This window comes from Neomonachus schauinslandi, chromosome 16 (genome assembly GCF_002201575.2).
Source record: "Neomonachus schauinslandi chromosome 16, ASM220157v2, whole genome shotgun sequence".
Taxonomy (NCBI): domain Eukaryota; kingdom Metazoa; phylum Chordata; class Mammalia; order Carnivora; family Phocidae; genus Neomonachus; species Neomonachus schauinslandi.
This window is the reverse complement of record NC_058418.1, coordinates 8,519,674-8,534,339: the sequence shown is the minus strand read 5'-3', so window position 1 is coordinate 8,534,339 and position 14,666 is coordinate 8,519,674. Positions and strand designations below refer to the sequence as shown.

The following is a 14,666-nucleotide window of genomic DNA, read 5'->3' as shown; positions in this document are numbered from 1 at the left end:
AAGTACTTGTTGAATGGGTAATAAAAAAAGACACCTTGACTAAGGAAAATAGGTATAAGCTAATACTAGCCTACGAGGCCCTACAGGAAGTCCCACTAGCTTCCTCTACGATTTCACTCTTACCACCTGCCCATCCTCACACTCTGCTCCAGCCACCTTGCCCTCTCCACAGTTCCTCAGCTATGCTAGCACATTCCAGCTTCAGGGCCTTTGCACCTGCTGTTTGCCCTGACCGGAAATGTTCCATCTCCCAGTTATCCACATGGCTTGTTTATTCGGTCCCTTCAGATCTCTGTTCAGTATCACTTTCTCTGAGAGACCTCTCTAGCCACTTCTGCAACCCTGTAATCCCATATCCGCCTTTATTTTTCTCCACATCATTTATCATGGCCTGATTTCTATTCTGTGGGCACCCCTCAATAGAACGTAAGCTCTATGAGGGCAGGGCTTTGTCTATTTTATTCGCTGCTCTATTTCAAAACCCCCAATGCCGGGATTTCAGCAGGTGCTAGATAAATATTCGCCGAATTAATAGCCCCGTAAATCACCACTTGGGTATCTGTCGTCTCGGGGCGTTAAACCGCGCCATTTTTGGGCCAGGATTGGCTGGAGCTCCGTCACGTGACTGGCAGTCCCGCTGGCCCGCCTTTGAGGCTGGGGAGGTCCACGTGGTCCCGGGCTCTAGGGGCGGGCCGGGCCGTGGAGGAGGTCCTGCGCAGGCGCGGCCTCTGGCGCAGGCGCAGAGGCGGCCCGGGCGAGCGGCCGGCGGCGGTTGGCGGCGCGTGGGGCCGGCGGGCGGTTACCGTGGGCAGGACCCGAGTGCAGGCAGCTAGAGCCGGCGCCATGGTGGAGAAGGAGGAGGCTGGCGGCGGCATCAGCGAGGAGGAGGCGGCGCAGTATGACCGGCAGATCCGTCTGTGGGGATTGGAGGCCCAGAAACGGTCAGGGCCAGAGCGGCTTGTGGGACTGAGGGTCTGGAGGGGGCGTCTGGCCTGAAGCGTTGGCGGCCCTCACGGAGCCGGAGGGTCTGATTTGAAGCGAGGAGGCGGGAATTTTATGCGCCCGGGGAGGGTGGCCTTGAGAAGACTGGAGGGGTTGGTTAGGGGTGTTTCTGGAAGATGTGGGGAGGGGGGACCTCCCAGCGTGGGGGGGAGGGTCATTCAGAGGGAGGCCTCTGGAAGGGGCGGTGGGGGAGTCCTGAGGGATCAGGAGGACTCAAACTCAAGGACGCAGACGCCCGAAGGGAGTGGTGGTGGTGGGCGCTTAGGGAGTAGGAGGGTTCAAGGGGAGGATGAAGTGGGGGCGTAGTTCATTCATTCGTAGATTGCAGGAACCTGTTCTCTGCTGGACGCCGGGGAGACCGGCCCACCGAACACGGGCGAGCTTACCTTCTTGTGGCTTCGAAAGGGTGGGCCAATTTGAAAGAATGAGGGTTTCTGAGGCGTTTTGAAGCAAGTTATTTCAACTGAGACTCTTGAGAGGCCCGGAGAACCTAGGGGCTGGAGCTACCCGAAGAGGTTGCTTATGCCTAGTTACGGGGGTGTGTCTAGAGAGGACTGGGCACTAGGGTTGGGCATACCTTGGGTACTGAATAGTTATCGGAGGGGATGAGGTCTTTGAAAGAGGCGATTGATTAGATCAAATATTTATTGAGCACCTGCCACAAGCACTGTTCTAGGCACAGAGCATATATTAGTGAACTGGACGGACTCCTTGCCCGCATGGAGTGTACATTCTGGTGGGGGAAGCAATAAACATAAAGAAATAATATAGTAGGTAATAGACGAGTGCCAGGGAGAGAAATACAGCAGGGTACCAGCATCAATAAAGGATGTTGAGGTGGGAGAGCTATTTTGATAGGGAGGCCAGGGAAGGCCTCTGAAGAGATAACATTGAGCCTCAGACCTGTGTGAAGGAAAAAGAGCCATGTGGAAAAACTTTGCTAGCAGAGAGAAAGCAGCTGGTGTAAAGTCCTGGAGGCCAGAGCATGCTTGGCAAGTGAGAGAAAGAAACAGAAAAGCTACTCCTCATTTGACTTGGAGTAGCTTTTTTATTCCAAGTGTTCTGGGAAACCCACTGGAGAGTTTCGAGCCTAGGAGTAACGCGATCAGGTTTGCATTTTAAAAGGATCAGTCTTGCTGTGGGGAGAGTAGGTCGAAGTGGGCAGAAGTAGAGATAAGGATTCTGGTTAGGAGACCGTGGTAATAATCCCCTTGGGACATAGGTAATGGTGGCTTCAAACTCTAGAGAAGGGGACAAATACATATTCTGATTATATTTCAAGGTGGGGGAGGGGACGGGATTTGCTGAAGGATACAGTGTGTGGGGTATGAGAGGCAGAACACAAGGATGACTTTAAGGTTTCTTTGGTTTGAGCAGCTGGAAAGATGGAATTGCCATTTATTGACTGAGATAGTGGGGTGAGTGAAGAAGCAAGAGTTCTCATTTGGACTTAGGTTTTAGATGGTTATTTATGTCTGGAAATATATGAGTGGTTGAGTTGAGAGATGAGGTCTGTTTGAGGGGGGAGGTATGTGATGTGAGTCCAGAGTATAGAGTTAATTGATCTAAGGATAAGGAGGCAGGCAGGTCAAGAGAATTTAGTTTGAGAGGTGGGAGTTTCTAGAATTTTTTGGTGAGAGAGAGTGTGTGTTTGGGGGGGGTGAGGTGGGGCGAACCTGTTTTCAGGCTTATTTCAGGTGTGGGGTTTTATGTAGTTGGGGAAGGGGGCATTGTGAGGCATTAGCAAGCATTGGTCTGAGGACCCAAGGCATCTGAAGTGGAAGATTGGGAATTAAATGGTGAAAATGGGCCTGAGGACATAGGTGGGGCTGGTTGATTTTAGGGACTGCTATTTGAAGAAGGTTTGAGTGTTAGGAGGTCCTAAAGGGTTGGGAAAGAGATCCTAAGTGTATTAGAAGGGCTCATCCAAAGGGTTGGGGCAGCAGGTAGTTTTAAGGTAGGGCAAAGCTGGTGAAGATTAAGATGGAATGTAGTGAGAGAACTGTCAAGAGGGTAGGAATGATTCCTCTGAGGAGCAGTAAAGAATGATGGATGGGGGCTGCTGAAGAGGAGATGACCTAAGGGACAAATCAAAGTCAGGGTATAGAATTCTTGGGAAATGGGAGTTATTCTGAGGGAGTGGAGAGGTACCGAACTCAGTGGAGAACCTGAAAAGGATTGATTGAGCGTCCTGGGAGGGAAGGAAGGGGGGGTGATCTGTAATTTGGACCTTTGTATTTATAGACAATCTTGCAGAGTTTGTTAAAGTGCCTTCATGTCCATTTTTCTTTTTCTTTTTTTTTTTAAGATTTTATTTATTTATTTGACAGAGAGAGACACAGCGAGAGAGGGAACACAAGCGGGGGGGAATGGGAGAGAGAGAAGCAGGTCTCCTGCAGAGCAGGGAGCCCGATGTGGGGCTCGATCCTAGGACCCTGGGATCATGACCCGAGCCGAAGGCAGACACTCAACGACCGAGCCACCCAGGTGCCCTCATGTCCATTTTTCAACCGAGTCTCATATCAGCTCTGAAGTAGGAAGAGCAGTGATTTCCCCTGTACAAATAGGAAGGAGACTTGCCCCTAGGGAAACTCCAGGTGGAATAGGAGAGCTCTGGAGTCTGGGGTTCTTTTGTAAGATGGAAGGTGGCCTAGGAATCAGCTGATTGCGTTCTGGCAACATTTTGTTGCTGATTCTGTGTGATGTTGGACCAAGGTTATCAGAGAACTGGAAAGGAGAGTATAATGGTCTAGAGGTTAAAAACTGGGTTGTATCTTTCATACACTGTTTTTAAAGATTTATTTATTTATTTGACAAAGAGAGAGACAGTGAGAGAGGGAACATAAGCAGGGGGAGTGGGAGAGGGAGAAACAGGCTTCCTGCCGAGCAGGGAGCCCGATCCGTGGCTCCATCCCAGGACCCTGGGATCATGACCTGAGCCGAAGGCAGATGCTTAACGACTGAGCCACCCAGGTGTCCCTTTCATACACTTTTAAATTTTTTGAAATTAGTTGCCAGCATTTAAAAATCTAGAGAATTGCCACATTTGAGACCATTTGAGCATCAGAAAGAAAAAAATTGGGGCGCCTGGCTGGCTGTTAGTGGAACATGACACTCTTGATTGGGGTTGTGAGTTCAAGCCCCACGTTGGATGTAGAGATTACTTAAAAATAAAGTCAAAAGATGGGCACCTGGATGGCTCAGTTGGTTGGGCGACTGCCTTCGGCTTGGGTCATGATCCTGGAGTCCCAGGATCGAGTCCCGCATCGGGCTCCCTGCTCAGTGGGGAGTCTGCTTCTCCCTCTGACCCTCCCCCCTCTCATGCTCTCTCTATCTCATTCTTTCTCTCAAATAAATAAATAAATAAAATATTTTAAAAAAATAAAGTCAAAAGAAGGAAGAAAGGAGAGAGAGAGAACGAAATTGACTTAATTTAAAAATAATTTAGAATCCATAAGGCCAAGGAAATATTCAAACAAAGAAATTAAAAATGAGTTTATTGCCTTTGGAAGTGATTATTAATAATGTGCTTTCTGTGAAATAAGAACTTGAGTGTGTCATCGGTGAAGTTGTCCTGCTGACTATCTTTTATCCTAATCATGCTTTCAGAGAACAGAGGAACAAATTAGAGAACACTGAGGTAATAAGATGTCCAGGATGTGGGACACTTTTTTTTTTTTTTTAAAGATTTTATTTATTTATTTGAGAGAGAGAGTACATGAGAGGGGGGAGGGTCAGAGGGAGAAGCAGGCTCCTCGCCGAGCAGGGAGCCCGATGCAGGACTCGATCCCGGGACTCTGGGATCATGCACTGAGCCGAAGGCAGTCGCTTAACCAACTGAGCCACCCAGGCGCTCCTAGGATGTGGGACATTTTACAAGACAACTGTCCTGGTTCTATTACAAAAGTCAATGTCATGGAAGAACAAGGGAAAGGAGTGTTCTAGATTAAAAGAGCATAAAGAGATGAAGTCAAATGTAAGATGTAAACCTTGATTGGATCCTGGTTCAGAAAGAAAACTCCTAAAGAAACATCTTTCAGACAATAGTGGAAATTTGAATATTCAGTCCTATTAGGTGATATTTGAGAATTATTTTCTAGATGTGGTAATAGCATGGTTCTGAAGGAGAATGCCATATTTTTGGAGATGCATGCTAGAGGTGTGAAATGCCATGATGTCCTATACGCATAAAAGGCAAAATGCTACCTATTCTTTTTACTTTATGTATGTTTCAAATTTTTATCACGAGAAGTTGGGAAAGAAATGTGATTCTCTTCCCTCCACCCCACCCCAGCCCTATGCCCCATGCCCCAATCTGGCAATTTCTGTTATTTCTGTCTTCTCTTGAAGAATAGAAAAGTCAGAACTTCCACACTGATTGGAGCTAAGTAGGGACTGCCTCTGACATGGCACAGGGTTCTCTAGGGATCCTCTATCAGTTCAACTTCACTCATTTGATATAATTGCCTGGCCCCTGTCAGCATGTGACTTTGCATTTCTTGCTATGGTACATAGCCCATTTTATGGATGAGGTTCAAGAAAGAGCGCAGACTCCCAAGGTCATGCACCAGGTAGATAGAAGTAGGAGTTGAATCTAAGTCACTCACTTCAGGTTCATACTGTCCCCCACTCCGGGTCATTTTTGACAATAGGGGCTCATTTTTTCGGTCAAATTAGTGTAAAGGAGGGTGTTGAAGCTGGCAGCTGTGTATGTTTTCAGAATGTGTGCTTCAGCGGTTTCTGCAATATTTTTCACAACTAGGCCTGTCTGATTTTTCTTCCACTCAGCAGTAGTTTATCCCTTACCTAACTAAGCATGAGGAAGGGAGGGAGGTTGACTGGAAAGAGCAAAATAGATGATAAGCTCCATGAGGAAAAGTGTTTTGTTTTTTTTTTTTTTGAAGATTTTATTTATTTATTTGACAGAGAGAGACACAGCGAGAGAGGGAACACAAGCAGGGGGAGTGGGAGAGGGAGAAGCAGGCTTCCCGCGGAGCAGGGAGCCCGACGCGGGGCTCGATCCCAGGACCCTGGGATCATGACCTGAGCCTAAGGCAGACGCCTAACGACTGAGCCACCCAGCCGCCCCAGGAAGTGTTTTATAAATGTTTGATAACTAAAGGGATTTGACTGGTATTACTAAATTTCTAGTGCTTGCAAGTTTGTAGACATTCAGATATATTTGTTGGATGAAATGACTGTACTTTGCAAAGATGTAGGAAGTCAAGAAACCTGGGTTCAGTTCCCAGGTCTGCTAACCAGCTCTCTTGACCTTGGGTCAGTCTCACAGTTTGTTGGCCTTAAGTTCCACATCTGCAAAAAGGAGGGGTAAGTGTGACTACATTTTTAAGGACTCTTTCAACTCTGAAATTTTGACTTTACAAAAAAGGGACTTCAAAAATTTTCCTGTTTTCAGAGACTCATTATCCAACACTGCTGCTGTTCAGTAGAACTTCAGTTGGTTCCATAGTCACACGTTTGCCATAGTTAGTGACGGAGTGCATACTGTGTTGTGGAGGCCAATCCTCATTGCTCATATAAGGACCAATTTATTGTAGTGTTGATAGTGGTTGATAGTTAAGTTTGAATCGCAACAGCAGAAATTCTTAGTTATTTAACCTTGGATACATTCCTTTTCTGTGCTTTAGTGTCCTCATTTGTCAAATGGAGATAATAGAATCTATATTATAAGAGTGTTGAGAATTAGGGTGCCTGGGTGGCTCAGTTGGTTAAGCGACTGCCTTCGGCTCAGGTCATGATCCTGGAGTCCCGGGATCGAGTCCCAGGTCAGGCTCCCTGTACATCAGGGAGTCTGCCTCTCTCTCTGACCCTATCCCCTCTCATGCTCTCTCTCTCTATCTCATTCTCTCTCTCAAATAAATAAATAAAATCTTAAAAAAAAAAAAAACAAAAAAAAACTTTAAAAAAAAAATAAAAAAGAGTGTTGAGAATTAAATGAAATAATGCATGGAGGTGCCTGGCGGGCTCAGTTGGAAGAGGATTCGACTCTTGATCTCGGGGTCATGAGTTTGAGCCCCACGTTGGGTGTAGAGATTGCTTAAATGAATAAAGACTTAAAAAAATGAGATAATGCATGAATAGTGCCTATGCTCATAGAGCATTTAGTAAATTATAGCTATAATTACTTGACAAGTATAAATCATGAGTAACAAAAGCAGGAAGCTACATAGGAAATAGGTTGAGATAAATAAAGCAAATGTAAAGTAAACATTAGTGGGATGAGTGGAGACTCCAGAAGGATGAGGAAGATTGTAGGGGGAGCAATCTTAAGTTCTGTTTTGGATTCTGACAAGACATTGAAGTAAATGTAATGAATGGGCAGTTAGATGGAGCAAGATTGTAGATTTATTTTTTTTTTTAAAGTTTAGTTCGCTTTTTTTTTTTTAATATTTTATTTATTTGACAGAGAGAGACACAGCAAGAGAGGGAACACAAGCAGGGGGAGTGGGAGAGGGAGAAGCAGCCTTCCCCCGGAGCAGGGAGCCCGATGTGGGGCTCGATCCCAGGACCCTGAGATCATGACCTGAGCCGAAGGCAGATGCTTAACGACTGAGCCACCCAGGCGCCCCCCCCCCTTTTTTTTTAAGATTTTATTTTATTCATTTGACAGAGACATACTGAGAGCGGGAACACAAGCAGGGGCAGTGGGAGAGGGAGAAGCAGGCTCCTGCAGAGCAGGGAGCCCGATGCGGGGCTGGAGCCCGATGCGGGGCTCGATCCCAGGACCCTGGGATCATGACCTGAGCCAAAGGCAGACGCTTAACAACTGAGCCACCCAGGCGCCCCTTCCTCTTGTATTCTGAATAAAATCCAAAGCTTTTAAAATCCATTGCCTTTCATGCTCTGCCTTGTCTGATCTTGGCTACAGCTCCCTGGTTCACTTCGTTCAAGCTCTTGAATTTTTCTGTTTCTCAAATATGCTAAACCTCTCTCTGGCCTAGAGACTTTGTGCTTACTTTTTACCCTACTTGAAATAGTCTTATAACCAGATTTTTGCATGACTCGTTATCACGCATTAAAATCTCAATAAATGTGGTTCAAGTGTGAATTTGGTATAGTCTTAGGAATTTTTAACCATGAGTGGAATTCAGTTGGCTTGGCTTAACTTGTGGTATGTATTGTGAATTCAAAGGTTGTGATAAAAAGGCTCTGGTTCCTTCCTTCTCAGAAATTTAAAAGGTATTCCTGTGGCAGTAGAAGGTAAGGATGAGAGAGCCTAATCAGCAAATATTTATTTAGAACCTACTGTGTACAAGACAACATGGAGAAGACATTGAAAGAGGAAAAATCAGGGGTGCCTGGGTGGCTCAGTTGTTAGGCGTCTGCCTTCGGCTCAGGTCATGATCCCAGGGTCCTGGGATCGAGCCCCGCATCGGGCTCTCTGCTTGGCCAGGAGCCTGCTTCTCCCTCTCCCACTCCCCCTGCTTGTGTTCCCTCTCTAGCTGTCTCTCTCTCTCTCTGTCAAATAAATAAAATAAAATCTTTAAAAAAAAAAAAAAGAAAGAGGAAAAATCATAGATAGTGGTCAGAACTGTATTCCTATCCCAGTTCTGGCCACTCATGAGCTGTGAGAGCTTGGACACCTTTTCTGAGCCTCAGTTTTCTCCTTACTCCAGGCAGACTTGAATCCTTTCCTATGGAAACGTGATGGCCTATTCTGGGGTCTGTGGAGCCCTTTGGACTTTTTTTTTTTTTTAAAGATTTTATTTATTTATTCATGAGAGATAGAGAGAGAGGCAGAGGCAGAGGGAGAAGCAGGCTTCCCACTGAGCAGGGAGCCTGATGCGGGGCTCGATCCCAGGATCCTGGGATCCTGACCTGAGCCGAAGGCAGATGTTTAACGACTGAGCCACCCAGCGCCCCTTTTCTGCCTCCCTCTTATTAAGGACCCTTGTGATTACTGGGGCCCACCCAAGTAATAATCTAGGTTAATTTCCCCATTTCAGAATCTTAATTTAATTACACCTAAGGTCCTTTCGTCATGTAAAGTAATTTATTCACAGGTCCCAGGGATTAGAGCATGGACATCTGCAGTGGTAGGGGGGAAGGGAGGGATGGACACATTTTGTCTACTACAGCTTTCTTATCTGCAAAATGAGAGTAACAGTGCCTTTCTGGCAGAGGTTTTTATTTTTTATTTTTTTATTTGACATAGAGCACAAGCAGGGGGAGCATCAGGCAGAGGGAGAGAGAGAAGCAGGTTCTCTGCCGAGCAAGGAGCTGGACCAGGGCTGGATCCCAGGACCCTGGGATCATGACCCAAGCCGAAGGCAGACGCTGAAGGCAGACGTCCAACCGATGGAGCCACCCAGGTGTCCCTTTCTGGCAGAGTTAATACACATACATTGCTTAGAACAGTGCTTGGCATACAGTAACAACTTAATAAGTGTTACCTTCTATTATCTTATTCTTTCTAATGGCTACCTCGTTTTCTTTTTTTTTTTTTTTTTTTTAAATTTTTTTTTTAAGATTTTTATTTATTTATTTGAGAGAGAGAATGAGAGAGAACACATGAGAGGGGGGAGGGTCAGAGGGAGAAGCAGACTCCCTGCCGAGCAGGGAGCCCGATGCGGGACTCGATCCCGGGACTCCAGGATCATGACCTGAGCCGAAGGCAGTCGCTTAACCAACTGAGCCACCCAGGCGCCCTGGCTACCTCGTTTTCTATAGTGTGTGTGCACCAGAGCAGTGTGGCCTCAGAGTCCACCATCTGAATCGCTCTCCCTTATTATTGCCCTTATCAACTAGCTGATTATTAGCGACTTCCCAGCTGTGTATCCTTGGATAAGCTAGTGAACTTCTTTGTGCCTGTTTTCTCAGCTGCAAAAAAGGGATAAGAAGATAACCAGCTCATAAGATTGTCATGAGGATTAAATAACATAATACATGTAAAGAGTGTGTAGCATGTAGTGAGTCTTCAATAAATGTTAGCTATTATTATTTTATTATGTACCAGATTTATGTAATTCTGCTGATGGACACTTGGATTTCTTTTGGTATATCTATTAATTCAGTACTGTTCCAGTAACAGTATACTAAGTGCCAAGCACAGTCATAGATGCTAGGGATACGATGGTTTCTGGAGCTTACATTCAAATGGAGGAGGCAGTGAACATATAAACATAGAGTGTAATTCCAGATAGAAGAGGGTGTGGACATAAATTTGGACTAGGTGGCCAGTGTGGACTTCTAAGGTGGTGACAGTTGAGTTGAGACCTAAAGAATTGACTAATGCTCATGTCCTAAGGCTGGAGCCAGGCTGTAGGCAGTTAGCAGCCTGGAGAGTATGATGAGCCTGAGATGGGAGCAGTTCGCAGGGCTTTGGGTAAGGAACTTTTTTTTTTTTAAGATTTTATTTATTCATTTGAGACAGAGATAGAGAGAGCATGAGCAGGGAGAGAGGCAGAGGGAGAGGGAGAAGCAGGCTCCTTGCTGAGCCAGGAGCCCGATGTGGGGCTCGATCCCAGGACCCTGGGATCATGACCTGAGCTGAAGGCAGACGCTTAATGGTCTGAGCCACCCAGGCGCCCCAGCTTTGGGTAAGGAACTTGCATAGGGAACCATTCAACGGTTTGAGCAGGAGAGGGTCATAATCTGGTTTAAAAGATCTCTCTTCCTGAGATGGGGACAGCAGATTGTAGGGGGCAAGAGTGGAAGCAGGGAGACCAGTTATAAAGCTATTGTAGTTTTGTAGGTGAGAAATGGTGGTGGCTGTGGAGGCGGAGGGAAGCGGAGGGGATGCTGCTGCTGTGAATAGATTTGTACATGATTTTGGTGCACACCTGAGTATTTCTGCAGGATTCATTCCTAGAAGGGGAATTGCTGCATCAGAGTATGAATAATAATAGCTGACATTTGTTAAGTGCTGACTATGTGCCAGATGCTATTTTAAGTGCATTTCATGTAATTGAGCCATACATTAGCTGTAAGCTCAGGGCCTCTAGCATAGTTAAGGATTAAAAATACAAACATGATTTGCTATTGATGGCAGCTGAATAAAAAAACCTTCCAAGCAGGGGCACCTGGGTGGCTCAGTCGGTTAAGCGTCTAACTCTTGGTTTTGGCTAAGGTCAAGATCTTGGGGTCCTGGGATCCAGCCCTGTGTAGGGCTCCCTGCTCAGCAGGGAGTCTGCTTCTCCATCTCCCTCTGCCCCTCCTCCCACTGACGCTCTCCCTCTCTCTCTCTCTAAATAAATAAATAAATGAGTAAGTAAGTAAAATCTTTAGAGGTAGAAGAAAACCCCTTCCAAGCAGTCAGAGTCTAGAGCTCTGTAGGAGGTAGGGATTTTGGAGAGACTACGTGGCTAAATGTGATTTTTTTGTCAGAGGCATTTATAAGTTGCAGTGCTCCAAGAGCTTAGAGGAGGGCGTTCTCACTTGAGTCTGCTGTGGTAAGAGGGGCTTTTTGAGGAAATGGGATTTGAATTGGGGTTTGAAGTCTGGGGAAAAGCTCGACTAGGCCTAGAGAGGAAAAGAGTGTATTTCAGGTGTGTGGAATGCTGTGATCTGAAGTTGGCAGGTGGGAAATGGAAGGCATGTCTGGGAGGGAGGAATCTGGTGCTGGTGGGAGAGACAGCTGGGGAAGTGGGAGACAATACTGAAGGCCTTTAAATGCCAGCTTTAGAAATTTTCTGTCAGATTTTTTTTTGAAAATCGGGAACCCACCTATCACTGAACCCTTTTGGGGTTTTATTTTGTTGTTATCATTTTTTTTTTTAAGATTTTATTTTATTTTATTTTTTTTAAAGATTTTATTTATTTATTTGAGAGAGAGAATGAGAGAGAGAGAGAGCAGGAGAGGGGGGAGGGTCAGAGGGAGAAGCAGACTCCCCGCCGAGCAGGGAGCCCGATGCGGGACTCCATCCTGAGACTCCAGGATCATGACCTGAGCAGAAGGCAGTCGCTTAACCAACTGAGCCACCCAGGCGCCCTTTAAAGATTTTATTTATCTGGGAGAGAGAATGAGAGAGAGAGCACATGAGAGGGGGGAGGGTCAGAGGGAGAAGCAGACACCCTGCTGAGCAGGGAGCCCGATGCAGGACTTGATCCAGGGACTCCAGGATCATGACCTGAGCCGAAGGCAGTCGCTTAACCAACTGAGCCACCCAGGCACCCCCATTTTTTGTTTTTTAAAGATTTTTATTTGTTTGAGAGATGGGGGGAGAGCTCACGAGTAGGGGGAGGGGCAGAGGGAGAGAGACAAGCAGACTCCCTGCTGAGTGTGGAGCCCAACGATGGATCCTAGGACCCTGAGATCATGAGCTGAACCTAAAGTCAGACGCTTAAGAGACTGAGCCACCCACATGCCCCTTGTTTTTTTTTTTTTTTTTCCCCCTTGTTTTTTGTTATAAGTAGGCTTCATGCCTAGCATGGAGCCCAGTGTGGGCTTGAACTCACAACCCTAAGATCAAGACCTGAGCTGAGATCAAGAGTCGGACATCTAACCGACTTAGCCACCCAGGCGCCCTGTCACCGAGCCCTTTGGTAATAATAAGGGTAATGGGGTTGAGAAGTTCAGTAAGTCCAAGTAACATATATTGAGCATCCATTATGTGCCAGGGATTATGCTAGATGCTTTTGCACACACATTTTGCCAGGTTGTTAAGGAGATTAATCGACATGAAATCACATTTGGTATCCTCATTTTACAGATGAAAAAACTGAAGTTTAGAGTGATTGTGCGGCTTGTCCAGATCACCCAGTTGGGAAGTGGTAGAATTCAAACCTAATTCTTCAGACCTAGAGGGCATTTAGTGATTGGCAGTGCCCATTGCTGAAAGAATAGCAAAGAGAACAGAGCCTGAGAAGAATTTAGTGGGTGTAGGGATTAGAGGCCTATTGTTTGAAGATAAAATTTCCCAGGGGAGAGCTGGGCTATTCTAGCTGTATCCTTGAGGTACTGGAGCAGCCAAACAGGACAAAAAACCCGGAACTTGGCACCCTGGAATTCCAGGTGGGGCAATATTGGGTCCAGGTGAAGGGAAGACTTATAGATTAACAGTGACAGCAGAGGTCTGGAAGGTACAGCTAAATGCAAGGGTGCTCAGCCTTGCTGATGTCCAAAGGTTTGGTATGTGTACTCTTCTTTTTGGAAACATTGTCTATTATATGCACTGATTCTGGAGGGATAGGAGCTCCTCTGGAAAGTCACATAGCTTTTCTTCCTCCTTCCACCCACTGGTATAAATCTCTGATAAGCCTAGTACTCATTGCTAGCATCTCTGTTATTTACCTTGCTTGTATTTTGTAAGCCCTCTTCCCAATTCCCTTCTATTGTAGTGAAGTGGAATTGTCACTTGAAAGGCTTGTGTCTGCTAGCCTGTGGTTGGCAGTGGAAGAGCCCGATAATGGAGAAGCTGAAACCCAGACATACGCCTTTGAAGAAAGTATTGTCAGTATACTCCACCCCCCTGCCCCATTTTACCCTTGGGTTGTATTAGCGAAAGAAATCCAGTATCTGGGGCTCCTGGGTGGCTCAGTCGTTAAGCGTCTGCCTTCGGCTCGGGTCATGATCCCAGGGTCCTGGAATTGAGCCCCGTGTCGGGCTCCCTTCTCAGCGGGAAGCCTGCTTCTCCCTCTCTCACTCCCTCTGCTTGTGTTCCTTCTCTCACTGTGTCTCTCTCTGTCAAATAAATAAATAAATTCTTTAAAAAAAAAAAAATCCAGTATCTGCTAGTATCAAGAATCAGTGCAGCATCCTATTTTGTCAGCCACCATCCTCGTTAAAGATTTCTAGTCTAATTACATGCAAGTATCCATAATTATTAGTACCATTTTTAGAAGAACTTCTACATGTTCTCCCTAATACTAGTGCAAGTTGAAAATCGACTCATTTCATAAAGTTTTAAAAAAATTTTATTCATTTATTTGCCAGAGAGAGAGAGTGAGCGAGCACAAGCAGGGTGAGCGGTAGGCAGAGGGAGAAGCAGGCTCCCCCCTGAGCAGGGAGCCCGACGCAGAGCTCCATCCCAGGACCCCAGCATCACGACCTGAGCTGAAGGCAGAGACTTTACCAGCTGAGCTACCCAGGCGTCCCCTCATTTCATAAATTAAGAGCAAACTCCTTGGCCAGCCAAACTTGAATTTATGTGAGATTGTTCTTAGTTCTCACTGATACTTTTCAGTGTGAAATAGTCATACATTTGCTGCAAAAATATTAATGGGTTTGATTATAGGGTACTGCCCAAGATCCTGATGGGGTTTCATAATAAATGATGTAAATTCTATTTCTTTTTTCAAATCCAAAAGATTCTGATTCTGAAACCCTCTGGTTCAAGGAATTTCAGATATGATACCATGGACCTATACTGCCTTTCACTGACCTCGGAGTTAAGTCCAGACTTCTTTTTTTTTTTTTTTTAATGGAACTGCATGCAGGGTGTGGATTTTCTTTTCTTTCTTTTTTTTTCTTTTTAATTTTTTTTTTTTTAAAGATTTTATTTATTTATTTGAGAGAGAGAGAATGAGAGACAGCACATGAGAAAGGGGAGGGTCAGAGGGAGAAGCAGACTCCCTGCCGAGCAGGAAGCCCGATGCGGGACTCGATCCAGGGACTCCAGGATCACGACCCGAGCCGAAGGCAGTCGCTCAACCAACTGAGCCACCCAGGCGCCCTCTTTTTAATTTTTTAATCAGAGCGAGAG

The 14,666-nt window shown here is 45.9% G+C and overlaps 1 protein-coding gene across 3 annotated transcripts in view; it reads left to right on the top strand.

Annotated features, from left to right (window-relative positions):
• Positions 1 to 756: 756 nt before the first annotated feature.
• The window catches only part of SAE1 (SUMO1 activating enzyme subunit 1), an 80,803-nt gene continuing 66,893 nt past the window's right edge, over positions 757 to 14,666 (top strand). For all 3 annotated transcript variants that reach the window (XM_021681187.1, XM_044911477.1, XM_021681186.2), the window contains exon 1: positions 757 to 941. In XM_021681187.1, coding sequence (XP_021536862.1) covers positions 844 to 941 — 98 coding nt within the window. In that variant the 5' untranslated portion in view covers positions 757 to 843. The remainder of the gene's footprint in view (positions 942 to 14,666) is intronic.